Source organism: Orycteropus afer, unplaced genomic scaffold, assembly GCF_000298275.1.
Source record: "Orycteropus afer afer isolate SDZICR_OR568_19922 unplaced genomic scaffold, OryAfe1.0 scaffold00027, whole genome shotgun sequence".
In the NCBI taxonomy this organism is placed as follows: Eukaryota; Metazoa; Chordata; class Mammalia; order Tubulidentata; family Orycteropodidae; genus Orycteropus; species Orycteropus afer.
In genome coordinates this window covers 2,492,768-2,509,712 of record NW_006921614.1, presented here as the reverse complement: position 1 = coordinate 2,509,712, position 16,945 = coordinate 2,492,768, and the positions used below count along the sequence as shown (strand labels likewise).

The following is a 16,945-nucleotide window of genomic DNA, read 5'->3' as shown; positions in this document are numbered from 1 at the left end:
CTGAAGATATTGATGTTTTCTATTGCCTTTTGCCACAGATGTACTCAATCTGATTCTTGCGTATTCCATCTGGTGAAGTCCATGTGTACAGCTGCCATTTGTGTTGTTGAAAAAAGGTATTTGCAATGAGTAAGTCATTGGTCTTGCAAAATTCTACCATGCAATTTCCAGCATTATTTCTGTCACCAAGGCCAAATTTTCCAACTACTGGTGATTCTTTATTGTTTCCAACTTTTGCATTCCAGTCACCAGTGATAATTAATACATCCTGATTGCATGTTCGGTCAGTTTCAGACTGCAGAAGTTGATAAAGATCTTCAATTTCCTCATCTTTGGCTTTGGTAGTTGGTACATAAATTTGAATAACAGTCATAATAATTGGTCTTCCTTGTTGTTGTTGTTGTTATTCGCCATCGAGTCGGACGTGACTCATAGCGACCGCTCCTTGGGTTTCCGAGGCAGTATCACTACGGAAGTAGATTGCCTCATCTTCCTTCCGAAGAGTGGCTGATGGGTTTGAACCGCCAGCCTTCTGGTTAGCAGTCAAGTGCCTTAGGCACTACGCTACCAGAGGTCTTCCTTGTAGGCATATGGATATTATACTATCACTGATAGCACTGTACTTCAGGACAGATCTTAAAACATCTTTTGTGATGATGAATGCTATGCCATTCCTCTTCAAATTGTCTTTTCCGGTATAGTAGATCATATGGTTGTCTGATTCAAAATGGAAAAACAAGTCCATTTCAGCTCACTAATGCCTAGGATATCAATCTTTACGTGTTCCATTTCATTTTTGACAACTTCCAATTTTCCTAGATTCATACTTCGTACATTCCATGTTCCGATTATTAATGGATGTTTGCAGTTGTTTCTCCTCAATTTGAGTCGTGCCATGTCAGCAAATGGAGGTCTTGAGAGCTTTACCTTATCCGTATCAGTAAGGCTGGTTTTACTCTGATGATGCAGCTCTTTGCCAGTCGTATTTTGAGAGCCTTCTAACCTAAGTGACTCATTTTCCTCCTCTGTATTGGACAATGTTTCCGGATTATTCATAAAATTTGTGCAGTAATATATCAGACAGTGTTTCTCTACTATTCATAAGGTTTACCCTGGCCAACTCTTTGAGAAGTGGATGGCCTCTTCCTTCTTCCCAGTCTGTCTCAGTCTGCAAGCTGCGCTGAAACCTGTGCACCATGTGCACCCCACTGGGTTTGAAACACTGACGGCATAGCTCAAGACTCACAGCAGCACATCACCACAGTAGGACAAATCCATAGATGAGTATGTCTCCCTTAGCTGTTCGAAACCTCTCCAACCTCTCCTTACCTGGATCCCTACTGCTGCTTCCTCCAAGTCCATGTTTAAAAAAATAAAACTAAATATTAAAGAATCTTAAAAGGTGCTAATCTAAATTGGAAGAAGTATCTAACACACCAGAAGCTCTGGTAGCATAGTGCCTAAAGCACTTGACTGCTAACCAGAAGGCTGGCGGTTCAAACCCACCAGCCACTCCTCGGAGGGAAGGTTGGGCAATCCTACTTCCGTAGTGATACTGCCTCGGAAACCCAAGGAGGGGTCGCTATGAGTCGGGGCCGACTCGACGGCAAATAACAACAACATCATCTAACAACACACCATTGCTGATATCAGATGGATCTTGGCTGAAAACAAAGAATACCAGAAAGATGTTTACCTGTGTTTTACTGACTACACAAAGGCATTTGACTGTGTGGATCACAACAGATTGTAGATAACATTGCAAAGAATGAGAATTTCAGAACACTTAATTTTGCTCACGAGGAACCTGTACATGTAACAGGAGGCAGTGGTTCGAACAGAACAAGGGGACACTGTATGGTTTAAAATCAGGAAGGGTATACGTCAGGGTTGTATCTTTTCACCATACTTATTCAATCTGTATGCTGAGCAAATAATCTGGGAAGCTGGAGTATATTAAGAACATGACATCAGGATTGGAGGAAGACTCATTAATAACCTGCCACAGGTACATGATACAACCTTGCATGATGGAAATGAAGATGACTTGAAGCATTTACTGATGAAGATCAAAGACTACAGCCCTCAGTATGGATTACACCTCAACATAAAGAAAACAAAAATCATCACAAATGGACCAATAAGCAGCAGCATGATAAATGGAGAAAAGATACAAATTGTCAAGGATTTAATTTTAATTGGATCCACAATCAACACCCATGGAAGCAGCAGCCAAGAAATCACTGGGCAAATCTGCCACAAAAGACACCTTTGAAGTGTCAAAGAGCAAAATGTCACTTTGAAGACTAAGGTGCGCTTGACTCAAGCGATGGCATTTTCAGTAGCTTCACAGGCATGTGAAAGGTGGAGAACGAATAAGGAAAACTGAAGAAGTGATGTATCTGAATTGTGGTGTTAGTGAATAATATTGAAAATACCATGGACTGCTAGAAAAATGAACAAATCTATCTTGAAAGAATTACAGCTGGAATGCTCCTTAGAATTAATAAGAATGGCCATATATTTTGGTCATGTTGCTTAAAGGAACTAGTCCCTGGAGAAAGATATGTTAGGTAAAGTAGAGGACCAGTAAAAAAAGCAAAGACCCTCAATGAGACTGACTGACACAGTGGCTGCAATGATGGGCTCAAGCATAGCAAAGATTGTGAGGATGGTGCAGGACCAGGCAGTGTTTCATTCTGTTGTACTCAGGGTCACTGTAAGTCGGAACTGACTCGACAGCACCTAACAACAACATCTGACAGATAAACATGAATAAGGCAATTAGTTTCTTGGAAGCTAAAATTTAGATAAAAATATTGTGTGAATATTTTTGGCTTCTTTCAAATTAATATGTAATTTAACAGAATAGGAACTTATATTAAATCACATTCAAATTAAATGTGATTAAAGATTCATATAATCTTTCAGAAAGAATCCTTTATGAAGTTCACATAATAGATTACATAAACTATTATTATTAGATACCTCAAAGGCTCCTCTAAAGACTAGTTATAAAACACTGTCCAGTGATCAGTAGTATTTATTCTAGAATTCCTTGAACTGCAGATAGAGCATTTTTTTTGAAATTCTCAAACCACATCCCAAAGTGCTGGCACATAGTGGTTCAGTGATCAATAAATATTTGCTGAATTGAATCTCTTTGAGATTGTCTAAGTCTCTATTTAAAGACAGTCATTTGCAAAAAGGTATAAGAATGTGGGGCTGACAGGGATGGTACAGCTTAGGTCATAAAGGAATGAGGACACAGATCAGGAGACAGCCTCAGAAGATTCAAATTTGGGTGAGAGGGTAGCATATATTGGTATTTTAGGGGCTACCACCTAAATTTTACCACTACTCGTCTGTCAGTTTGTCATACTGTGGTAGACTGTGTGTTGCTGTGAGGCTGGAAGCATGCCACTGGTATTTCAAACACTAGCTGGGTCACCCGTGGTGGACACATTTCAGCAGAGCTATAAGACTAAGATAGAGTGGTAAGAAGGATGGGACCAAACACTTCTGAAAAAGTTGGCCACTAAAAAGCTTATAAACAGAAGTTAAACACTGTCAGATATATTACTGGAAAACTGAATAGCAGTGAAGCATCATTTGATATAGTGTTAGAAGATGAGCCCCTCACGTTGGAAGGCACTCAAAATTTGACTGGGGAAGAGCTGCCTCCTCAAAGTAGAGTTAACCTTACTGATGTGGATGGAGTAAATTTTCAGGACCTTCATTTGCAGGTAGGGCATGACTCAAAATGGGAAGAAACAGTTGCAATCATTCATTAATAATTGGAATGCAGAATGAACAAAAAAAAAATGGAATGCAGCTGTCAGAAATGAAATGGAATGCATAAAGATCAATATCCTAGGCATTAGTGGACTGGTATTGCCCATTTTGAATCTGACAATCACATGGTGTACTATACCAAAAATGACAAATTGAAGAGGAATGGCGTTGCATTCATTATCAAAAAAGAACATCTCAAGATCTATTATAAAACACAATGCTGTCAGTGATAGGATATTATCCACATGCCTCCAAGGAAGACCAGTGATACTATTATTATTCAAATTTATTCACCAACTACTAAAGCCATATATGAAGAAAGTAAAGTTTTTTTCCAATTTCTACAGTTTGTAATTAACCAAACGTGTAGTCAAGATGTACTGATAATTACCGGTGGTTGGAATGTGAAAGTTGGAAACAAAGGATCATCACTGGTAACTGGAAAATATGGCCTTGGTGATAGAAATGATGCTGGAGATTGCATGATAGAATTCTGCAAGACCAATGATTTATTTATTGCAAATACCTTTTTTCAACAACATAAACAGCCACTTTATAAGTGGACCTCACCAGACAGAATACACAGAAATCAAATGGACTACATCAATGGAAAGAGGTGACAGACAAGCTCCATATCATCAGTCAAAATGAGGTTAGGAGTTGACTCTGGAACAGACAGACCATCAATTGCTCATATGCTAGTTCAAGCTGAAGCTAAAGAAAATTAAAACAATTCCAGAAGAGCCAAAATATGACCTTGATTATATCTCACCTGAATTTAGAGATCATTTGAAGAAGAGATTTGATGCACTAAACACCAATCACGAAAGACCAGACCAGTTGTGGGATGATATCAAGAACAACATACATGAAGAAAACAAAAGGTCATTTAAAAGACAGGGAAGGAAAAGAAGACCAAAATGGATGTCAGAAGAAACTCTGAAACTTGCTCTTGAACACAGAGTAGCTAAAGCAAATGGAAGACATGATGAAATAAAAGACCTAAACAGAAGATTTCAAAGGGTGGCTTGAGAAGACAAAGTAAAGTATTATAATGAAATGTGCAAAGACCTGGAATTAGAAAACCAAAAGGGAAGAACGTACTTGGCATCTCTTAAGCTGAAAGAACTGAAGAAAACATTCAAGCTTCGAACTGCAATACTAAAGGATTCTAATAGCAAAATACTGAATGATGCCAGAAACATCACAAGATGGAAGGAATATAGAGACACTGTACCAAAATGAATTGGTGAATGCCCAACCATTTCAGGAGGTAGCATATGATCAAGAACTAATGGTATCGAAGGAAGAAGTTCAAGCTGCACTGAAGGAATTAACAAAAAATAGGGAAGACTCCAGGAATTGATGGAATACTCACTGAGATATTTCCACAAATGGATGCAGTGCTGCAAATTGCTTATTTTTTTATGCCAAGATATTTGGAAGAAAGCTACCTGTGCAACTAACTGGAAAAGACTTATGCCCATTCCAAAAAAAAGGTGATCTAACAGAATGTAGAAATTATTGAACAGTATCACTAATGTCATATGCAAGTAAAATTTTGATGAAGACAGTTCAGAAACAGTTGCAGCAGTATATTGAAAGGGAAACATCTAGAAGTTCAAGTTGAATTCAGAAGAGGACATGCAATGGGGGATTATCACTGCTGATGTCAGATGGATCTTGGCTAAAAGCAAAGAATACCAGAAAAAGGTTTATCAGTATTTTATTGACTATGAAAAGGTATTCAACTGCACGGATTATAACAAATTATGGATAATATTGCAAAGAATGGGAATTCAGAACACTTGATTGTGCTCATGAGGAACCTATACATAAACCAAAAGGCTGTCGTTCAAACAGAACAAGGGGATACTGCATTTTTCAGAATCAGGAAAGGTGTGCATCAGGTTGTATCCTTTCATCATACTTATTCAGTATGTATGCTGAGCAAAAAACCTGACAAGTTGGTCTTTATGAAGAAAACTGTGGCATCAGGATTGAAGGAAGACTCATTAACAACCTGTGACATGCTGATGGCATAACCTTGCATGCTGAAAGTGAACTTGAAGCACTTACTGTTGAAGACCAAAGACTACAGTCTTCAGTATAGATAACACCTTAACATAAAGAAAACAAAAATCCTCACAACTGGACCACTAAGCAATATCATGATAAATAGAAAAAGTTTGAAGTTGTTAAAGATGTCATTTTACTTGGATCCACAATCAACAGCCATGGAAATAGCAGTAAAGAAATCAAATGTCATATAGCATTGAGCAAATCTGCTGCAAAAGATCCCTTTAAAGCATTAAAGAGAAAGATGTCACTGAAAAATAAGATGTGCTTAACCCAAGTCATAAGGAGCTCTGATAGCGTAGTGCCTAAGGTACTTGACTACTAACCCGAAGGCTGGCAGTTCAAACCTACCAGCCACTCCTCGGAAGGAAGGTTAGGCAATCTACTTCTGTAGTGATACTACCTCAGAAACCTGAGGAGGGGTCACTATGAGTCAGGTCTCACTCGATGGCACATAACTAAAGCAACCCAAGCCATGGTATTTTCAAACATCTCATATGCATGTAAAAGCTGGATGGACAATGAATAAGGAAGGCTGAAGATGACATGCTGCCTCTGAATTGTGGTGCTGGGAAAGAATATGGAAAATACCATGGACTATCAGAAGAACATGTAAATCTGTCCTTGAAGAAGTACAGCTGGAATGCTCTTTAAAAGCAAGAATGGCCAGACTTTGTCTTATCTACTTTGGTCATATTGTTAGAAGTGACCAGCACTTGGTGAAGGATATCGTGCTTGGTAAAGCAGTGGGTCAGTATAAAAGTGGAAGACTGCTGATGAGATGGATTGATACAGTTACTGCAATGATGGGCTCAAGCACAGCAAGGACTGTGAGGATGGCACAGGACTGGGTAGTGTTCATTCTGTTGTACACAAGGGTCTCTATGACTCGGAGCTGGCTTGATGGCAGCTAATAACAACAATCTTAAGTTCTACGGCAATTTGCATTTGATAGGAATACGTTCTTATTCTAATTTGACTTCTTTGGAAAGAAAATACAAATTTTAAACCAATGAAGCAATCAGTTTCAAGGTATAGAGAGAGGGTGGTCTTTTATCAGATATCTTGACAGTGTTTTTCAAACTATAACCCCCAAAGATTCTGGTCCTCCTTGCCTTTGAGAAAGCACCTTATTCCTCAGGGAAGGACTGCCTAGTAGGGGAAATACATATTAAGCCATCAGATCAAAGTTTAAAAAATCACACCAAACAACAATTTCTCTTATTAGGAGCCCAGGGAGAGCAGTGGTTAAGCACTCAGCTGTAGTTTGAACCCACCAGCAGCTCTGTGGGAGAAAGATGTGGTAGTCTGCTTGCATAAAGATTTTAGCCTTGGAAACCTTATGAGGTTCCTACTCTGTCCTATAGGATTGCTATGAGTCAGAATCTACTCAGTGGCCCCCGGTTTTAGTTTATGAGTGTTATGAAGGAAAAACATGGGGTGCTGTGATAGCCTATAGAACTGGGAGCCTCATCAGATTTGAGAGAGAAGTTGCTAGGGGAGTTTCTGAGAAAGAAACATCTGAGCTGAGATAGGAAGGAAGTTCTGAAAGGGGGTGGTAGGTTAGAGCGAGGAAGAAGTCTGTTACAGAGAGAAGTACTAACAACTACAAACTACTCTGAGGCAGAAGGGATCAGGTAAAGAGGGCCAAGGTAGCTTCAGTAGTATGAGGGGTTCTCAGGTGAAGAGAGACAGGAGGGGATAAGGGCAGATGCAGCACTGGCAGTTATTTTAATGATTGGGTCACCCTGACTGTAGTATGTGTTTAGGGGTACCCAACAGTGATAAAGGGAGAACTTGTTAGCATAAAAGGAAAGAGAAAATTTTATTTTCAAATCTGCTCCTTTTTTTTTGTAGAATATAATACACTGTTTGATAGGAAATGTCAATATTAATACAGAATAAGTGACAGCAGTGCCTCTGAAACATGCAGTGACACATTCTCACCAAGAACTGACAAAACAGTTTTGACAACTGGTATTTTTCTAACATAAACATAAAAAGTTAGATCCTTTAAATAGAAGCAAAAACTATAGAATTCTAAGACCTTTCTCATTTCATTTATCAATGTAGGAGGTGCTTTTGTTCATTCTAAAAATGTCAGAACTATGATAAAATATGCGTGCCTTCTATCTTTGTATAGTGATCAATTAACAAGCTTTTGCTATTGTTTTTAGGTGCCATCAAGTGAATTTTCAACTCAAAGCAACCCCAGACAGAACAGAATAGCCCCATATGGTCTGTTAGGCTGTGATCTTTACAGATCACCAGGCTTTTCTTCCATGGAGCCACTGGGTGGATTTGAAGCATAAACCTTTTGGTTAGTAGCTGAGCACTTAATTTTTGCACCATCAGGGCTCCTAACAAGTCTTTACTGGGGATCAAGTATACGGCAGATATTTGGCGATAAAGTTTTATCAGGTCTCCCATTTCAACACAGGCATTTCTGTCCTAGCTGACTGGTTACAATGTGAGATGTCGAGCACATACATAGTACTCAATAATAACAGTAATAATGGTCAGGCCAATACTTACACACACTTATTGTTTTAAGTTTTTTATATAATGACTTAATTCTCACACTTAATACTAAGTGTGAGGTAGGTTCTATTATAACCCTATTTAACATAAGGAAACAGAGGCATAGAAAAGTGTAGTAACTTGCCTGACATTACCATCTAGGAGGCCATGGGGCTGGGACTCAAACATAGGCAGTCAGATCCAGAATCCATTCCTAGCAATATATGGGACTGATATGGGAGAGGTTCTATTTCAAAAGGATATGCTCTAAACTGTAAACTATCGTTATCTCAGGAATGAGTTTTCTTTTTTAGGAAAGAAATGACTCACTTTCCTTAAAAGTCTGTGTTGCTTTAATGTCTTACTGTTAGCATATATTACATATATTCACACATATAAATTCTAAAAATATAAAGTTAGAAAACAAACTTAGCACATATGTATCAATGCTAGGGCATGCACCTCAGATTCAAAGACTGTTCTGCCCTAAGAAGTAACTGTAAAGCTAATAAGGAAAATAAAAAATAGCAATGTAATATGAGTCATAAGAAAAAACAAACAGGTGTGTTTTGAAGAGATGATAAAACAATTGTTAAAAGATAGTACAAGTAGAAAAATCCTTGTCTCTTTTTCAGAGTACTTATGTTGATCAAAATTATTGTATTTAGATCTCTTTATTATGTTTAACAAGTTGAATCACATAATTACTTTATATAAACTGTGTCTGGGAATATGGTTCACAGATTTTGTCATGACAAAAAACACAAGTATGGCCTATTAGTATACAAGAATATCTAGCCACTCTCACAGTCAAAGTGAATCACAGGCAAGGACATAAAGTCCGAGAGGTTCCGGCATTGCAGTCAATGCATTTCAGCCCATAAAGAGAAGCCACAATACCTTCAACAGAGGGTGGACGTCATCTTTATTGGAGTGTCCATCTATTTGAGTTACCCTGTATTCTAACCACTGTTGAACGACTGCTTTTTCTTCTGCAGTATTTCCAAGCAAATATTCTTTGTTGGCTTGCTTGACTAAATGAGCTGCTATTGTAGTCAATCCCGTTAGACTTGGACCATTGTTTGTTTGAAGAACCGGAATCTTAAAAAAAAAAAAAAAAAAAAGTCCTTCAGAGCAATTTCAAAAATAAATACCATAATGACTATAGGTTTTAAGTAATGGGTAAAACTCTCAACTGCTTTTTAAACACTCTATTTTAGTCCAGTGTACCAAATTACATGTAATTCAAAGTCAGGAAATCTAAGTTATATAATTCACAATCTGATGATACTTGATGATAGAACTGGTAATAGCATTGCAAACAATCACTAAATTAATGTTTCTACAGAAATTACATACCATGAGAACACTGTTATTTATAATTGTACATGTACAAGAAGATAAAGTAGAGATCCTCATTAATAATAAATTTCAATCTAGATTAAACCCATTGCCATTGAGTCAATTCCGACTCATAATGAGCCAATGTATTATAGAGTAGATATGCTCCACTGTTTTTTTTTTTTTATTATTATTCTTTTATTATACTTTCTTTTCTTTAATTGTGATTTGGGTGAAAGTTTATAGAGGAAATTGGTTTTCCATTCAACAATTCGTATGTATTTTGTTTTGTGACATTCACTCCAATCCTCACAATGTAACAGCACTCTTCCCACCTCCTCCCAGTGTTTACCATTTCCCTTCATCCTTCTTTCCTTTCCTGTCCTGCCTTCTGAGCTTTATCCCTGGGCAAATGCTGCCCTTGTGATCTCATATGGTTGACTGTTCTACTGAGCATACCCTCCTGGTATTATTGTTCTCCTCATAGGCCTATTGTTTAGCTGAAAGTTGAGTCACCAGGGTTGATTTCAGCACCTAGCTTGAAGGGTGTCTGAGGGCCATTGTGATAGTAGGAGCTGTGTGTCAACTTGGCTGGATCACAATTCTTTGTGGTTTAAGCAGTTGTGATGTGGTTATTCCCATGATGGGATCAGATGTGTATGTTCTGGGCAGCCAATCCGTTGAAAGGGCGTTTCCCTATGAGTGTGGCCTGCTTCCAGTATATTTATGGACATCCTGGGAAAAGAGACACTTCTGTGGATCCTGTTGTGCTGCCTACAACTGTCTGTGAGCAAACAATCCACCATTCGGCCTGGAGATCTTGGATTCGTCATTTGTTGGAGTCAACAGCCAGTACCCTGCTTGCCAACCTTGAGCTCCTCAGCCCCTAAAGCTGCGTTGAGTTGGGAAAAGCCTCCAGCTTGACGTTTGATCTAAGAACTTTGGACTTGCCAGCTTCTATATGTGTGTGAGCCGTTTTCCTAAGATAAATTTCTCTTTTTCTCTCTATATAAGCTTTACTGGTTTTGTTTCTCTAGAGAACCCAGTCTAACACATTTGGTACCAAGATCTCATGTCTGGAATACAGGAGATTCTTTAGGATTTCTCTTAGTACTACCATGCCCTGTGATTAAAGTCAGTGGAAAATTACAGTAACCCAATCCTCATATGACTGCTAATGGCCCAGACCCTTCAGGAATGAAGGTTTGGGTCACCCTACCAGGAAAAGAACCACGATCAGCTGAGGTGCTTGCTGAGGGCAAGGGAAATATAGAATGGGTGGTGGTAGAAGGTAGTTCTGAATATCAGCTACAACCACATGACCAATTGCAAAAATGAGGACTGTGATATATTTCTTCATTGTATATGTGCATCAAATATTTTTGTTTCCTTCTGTTATGAACTGCGACATGTAAATAAGGTTAATACATTTCGGTTGTACGTATGTTACCGTATCACATTAGGCGCAAATATGACTTTATAATTGTCCTTATTTAGAGATTATATATGGTTAAGAAGATGTGTACAACTGCCAAGTGGACAAGGGGTGGACTGTGATAGTTGGAGCTGTGTGTCAACTTGGCTGGACCACAATTCTTTGTGGTTTAAGCAGTTGTGATGTGGTTATTCCCATGATAGGACCAGATGTATATGTTTTGAGCAGCCAATCCATTGAAAGGGAGTTTCCCTAGTGGTGTGGCCTCCTTCCAGTATATTTATGGACATCCTGGGAAAAGAGACACTTCTCCTGTGGTTCCTGTTGTGCTGCCTACAACTGTCCATGAGCAAACAATCCACCATTCGGCCTGGAGATCTTGGATTTGTCATTCATTGGAGTAAACAGTCAGTATACTGCCTGCCAACCTTGAGCTCCTCAGCCCCTACAGCTGCATGAATTGAGAAAAGCCTCCAGCTTGATGTTTGATCCAAGAACTTTGGACTTGCCAGCTTCTATAAGTGTGTGAGCCGTTTTCCTAAGATAAATTTCTCTTTCTCTCTCTATATAAGCTTTACCGGTTTTGTTTCTCTAGAGAACCAGGTCTAACACAGCCATAGTCTCAGGTTTCCCCCAGTCTTCATCAGACCAATAAGCCTGGTCTTTTAATGCTTTTGAGTTTTGTTTCACATTTTTCTCCTACTTTATCCAGGACCTCCTATTGTGATCCCTTTCAGAGTGGTAGTGGTAGCTGGGTACCATCTAGTTCTTCTGGTCTCAGGGTTGTGGAAGCTGAGGTTCATGTGGTCCATCAGTTCTCTGGATTAACTGTCTCCTTGCATCCTTGATTTTCCATAGGGTTTTCTCGGCTGTAATCTTTCCAGAAGCAGTTTGCAAGGCCTTTCTTCTTTGGAGCTGCTGGATGGGTTCAAACTGCCAACCTTTAAATTAGCAGCTGCTCACAAACTGCTTGCACCACCTAGGCTCCTTCAATCAAGATTACCCACACCCTAATTTTACAAGGTGAACATATTTAAATAATTCTGACTTCTGTAATAAAAAAAATAAGAAACAATTATAATGACAATGACTTATGTTGACATAATTAGAACCACCAAATGATATCTAGGCTAGTTTTAGTGCTATGTAATCCAATATAACTAAGAATCTTATTAATTACTGTGATGGTGATTTGGTTGCCATGAATTGCACATCTATCAGTTTGGGGAACTTTCAGAATAAGTTTAGTCAATACAAAAACCAAACCAAACTCACTGCCATTGAGTCTATTCTGACTCACAGCAAACCACTGGGCTTCCAAGGCTGTAAATCTTTATGGAAGCAGATTGCCCAATCTTTCTTCTGTAGAGAGATTGGTGGGTTTGAACCACTGTTGCAGGTCAGCAGCCAAATGCCTTAACCACTATACCACCAAAGCTCTTTACTGTCAGCCAATATTTCATATTTTAAAAAAATGTAATTGAGGCAACTGATAATAAAGCCTGGGCTTTTTAATAAAGACAACCACTTGAAAAATAATCCTTTTTTCTTTCTGGAAGTACAACAGCAATATAAAAGGTCAGATTTACTTGCTTATAAGAAATTGCCAGTTAATTTAAACATTATGCAAAACTACATGAAGCATTATGAAAAATTTAAATGAAAATGGAAGATGGACCATCCATAAATAACAAGTAAACATAACAACAACAACAACAACAAGCTGGTTCACACATCTATGCCAATACATTGTAAAGTATACAGGAAAATTGAATACAGATTCAAAGGTTACTTCCAAAAAAGTAAAAGAGATAACCTCTCTCCACTTTTCACTTCCTTACCTACTTCTCATCCACTATGTTGTTGTTGTTGTTATGTGCCGTCGAGTCAAACCCGACTCATAGCGACCCCTCCTTGGGTTTCCGAGGCAGTATCACTACGGAAGTAGGATTGCCCAACCTTCCTTCCGAGGAGTGGCTGGTGGGTTTTGAACCGCCAGCCGTCTGGTTAGCAGGCAAGTGTCTTAGCCACTATGCTACCAGAGCTCCCCTCATCCACTATATAAAACCAAAATCAAACTCAGTGCTACTGAGTAGATTCTAACACACAGCAACTTCCACTGTGCTTTCATTCTGCTTTACGTAAGCAGGCTCCCCCATGTTTCTTCTGCGGAGCAGCTGGTGGGTTTGAACCACCAACCTTCTGATTATCAACCCAATGCCTTAACCACTATACCACCAGAACTCCTTATTCTCTATGTTGTTGTTGTTGTTGTTATGTGCCGTCAAGTCGGCCCCGACTCATAGCGACCCCTCCTTGGGTTTCCGAGGCAGTATCACTACAGAAGTAGGATTGCCCAACCTTCCTTCCGAGGAGTGGCTGGTGGGTTTGAACCGCCAGCCTTCTGGTTAGCAGTCAAGTGCTTTACCCACTATGCTACCAGAGCTCCTATATAAAAACCAAATCCACGGCCATCGAGTCAATTCCAACTCACACAACTCCCACTGGTTTTCCAAGGCAGTAAATCTTTACAGTCTTAGCTCCCTGTAATAACACCAAGGGTCAGAATCAACATGACAGTAACTAACAGCAACGACAACATCACTTTAAGAGTTCCTGAGTGGAGTAGAGGCTCTAAATGAAAGGTGGGCAATTTGAATCTACCTGAAGCTGCCCGGCAATCTACATCGAAAAAGTCCCAGCTTTGAAAACCTGTGGAGCACAGTTGTACTCTGAAACACGTGAGACTCACCATGTGTCAGAGATGACTTGATGACAACTGTTTTTTTCTTTTTAATCCTCATTTTTGCCTCCACACTAAAACAAAACTACTGCCTCTAATATCAATAATGTCCTTTAAAAATGTATTAAAAGAAAACAACAGGGAACATTGGAACATTCTGAGGGTGCTGGTCTTGTTCTAGTCCTTGATGGTGGCTATGTGGGTGTGTTCACTTTGTGATAACTCACTGAGCTGTACTCTTACATTTGTGTACTTTCTGGGTTTATATTCCAGTTTTTTTAAAAAAAGGAAATAATTTCACAATTGCTAAGTATGGGTGAAAAACACAATCCTAAGGAAAATTATTTGGAAATTATTATTATAAATTCTTCATAATCCAACAATGTTAACTCAAAAATCCCAATCATCTTTCCATCTGATAATTACAACATCCTCCCAGATAGGTAAGTAATCTTATCTTCACTTTATAGGTGAAGAATCAAGGTCATTGGTTTGTAATGACACAGTCAGGGTTTAAATAGAGCACTATTTACTCAAAAGCTCATTCTTTTTCCATTATACAACATAAAGTATACAAGTCTTATGCAGTTGCAATCATGGGAAACATACTATTTTTACATTCATCTTAGGATTCCATTGTCCTCAAAGTTATCATCTTTAATTGCTGTGTAAACAATATCCCAATGTGTTGATGTGCCATAGTTCAACGAACCATTCTACTAAAGGTAGGTCTCTGGACGGATCATCTTTATGTTGCAGACAGCATCCTATTGCTCATTACTGCTTAATGTTTGATGTTTTCCAAATATGGCTCAATCTTCTCACATATCCTCACCCTTTCCCCAAAATATATAACAGAAAGTTTTAAGAGCTGTCAATTGCCAGCAAAACGATATTTTTATGATAACAAAACAAAACAAAACCACTCTCTGAACTCCAAGGCCCTTAAAATTACAACTTTGGGTTTCTCTTGTACTGTCTCTCACTCCTAACACCAGTCTAATTACTCATTGCCCCAAACTTTCCAAGCTTTCATAACTTATTGGTCTTATACATCTTTCAAACCTTGATACCTTAAACACCACCTCTTCCATGAAGCTTATAAACTCAGAATTAACTTCCTCCTCCATACGCCTCAAGACTATTTCCCTTTATTATAGCACATATTCTGTCCTGCTTTGTATTAATTACCTGTATGACTGCTTCTCATAGTAGATAATAAGCTCCTGAAGACTACTGAATAGTAGTCGAAACGAAAGGAATAAGCATAGGGCCAGAGGGAAAACTAAAAACCAGGCCACTTTGCTTCCAATGCCTACTCTGCCACCTGATCTTAGGCAAGTCACTTAATTTTTCTAGGCTTCAGTTTACCTATTTGTAAAAACTACAGCACTTCCATTTTTGAGACAAGATTTTAACACGGAGCAAATGAAAAAGTAGGGTCAACCGAATAAACATGGTTTGGCAACAAAATTTCAAAGGACACAAAATATGTACATACAAAAACTGTCTTCCTACATCCATTCAAACACATTCTCTCCACAGCAAACAGCAAATTGTACAAAACGCTAATGTTCTTCTACGCCCTGACTACGCAGCTCCTTTTGTGTCACCAATTCTCTTAACTGTATAACTTCTCTCATTCTCTGCGACCCAATCACAAAACAAAATCCTCCCTGAATTACAAAAATTGGGCCACTTAAGTGTAGCTCTTTTCGCTACTGTAATTTAAATAACTGCAAGATTGGTCTTCTCGAATAAAAAACAAGCTCCTTGAAAGTAGGGAGAAGTATCTGCCATCACAGCCTTATTCTCCGTGCTCAACACAGCGCTGGTCGCCCCAAGTAATCTCACTGCCTAGTTGCGTCAGAACGGAATGAATGGTGTCATTACAGTAAACGAAACCATTAGCCCTCCAGGCGGGTCTAGCCAAGGGCTCTTTGGGGGCTCTCCGCACAACTGGTTTCTCTTTTCTGGAATGCGTTATGACCACATCCCAAAAGGAAAAGTTCAGACCGAACCTCGATTGGAATAGGTTTCCCCGCTCCTCCCTTCCCGGGCTACAGCAGGGGGAGAAGAAGCCAAGAAGGCGCTGCTGGCCCAGCACAGACACGTGGGGGGCCGCAGGCGCAGCACAGCAGCCATGTCTTCACCACGCCTCCCCGAGTCTGACCTAGGCTCAGCAAGCCCCTCTTCCCTTCCTCGTCATCCCGCCTCTCACCTGGCGCTCGCCCTGTGCACTGTATTTATTCCCTTTACTCAGCCCTAGGGACTTCTCAAGCACCGTCAACTCTGCGGCTGCCGCCATCTTCCTGGGCGAGCTACTGTCAGGGGCAGGGCCAGAACAACAAGGACCTTCGCCATTGGCGGAGAGGGAAGTCCCACCCCCGTGAACGTCCCCGGCCATTGGCTCAGCGGACGGGGCGTGTACGGCGCGGCTCCGCGCAGAGGTGGGGCCAATGGAAGGGGCAGGACCTAAGGGGGAGTGGCATTGGTGGATAAGCAATTAACCTCAGGACTTCCAGCCCTTGGGGCTTTTGAGGGCACGCTTTGGAATCCACTCGCCTCAAGCGGGTGTAGGAAGACTGAATCTGACTTCTGAAGGACAGAACACTGGAAGCACCGAAAGACTTTATACATGATAGGACTCTAGTTTTCCTTAGGTTAACTAAGGGCTCTGAATTTGAACAATAGAATTGAATAGCAAAGAGTTCACAATCTAATGGACTTTCTAACATACAGTTTTATTCATGAGGATTTTAATAAATATAGTGTTGTAGTGGTGAATAGAAAAACTAATTTTTGTAGTGTCAGTATAAAGCAATAGTAGCAGGAGAATTATAAATTTAAAAACTAATTCATAGAGCCCTGGGTTTATTAGATCGCAGTCAAGTAATTATGATAGCCCAAGTATATCAACCACTAATGTTTTAATTTGTATTTCAATAACCAGGAGCTCTGATAGTGTAGAGCCTAAGGCATTTGACTGCTGACCAGAAGGCTGGTGGTTCAAAACCACCAGCCACTCCTTG

At 39.6% G+C, this 16,945-nt stretch overlaps 1 protein-coding gene across 1 annotated transcript in view; it reads right to left on the bottom strand.

Moving 5' to 3' along the window:
• EEF1E1 (eukaryotic translation elongation factor 1 epsilon 1) overlaps positions 1-16,221 on the bottom strand; it is a 29,409-nt gene extending 13,188 nt beyond the window's left edge. The window contains exons 1-2 of the mRNA XM_007935332.2: positions 16,135-16,221; positions 9,295-9,495 (exon numbers count right to left, since the gene is read on the bottom strand). Of these exons, the coding sequence (XP_007933523.1) occupies positions 9,295-9,495; positions 16,135-16,221 (288 nt within the window). The remainder of the gene's footprint in view (positions 1-9,294; positions 9,496-16,134) is intronic.
• Positions 16,222-16,945: the final 724 nt, after the last annotated feature.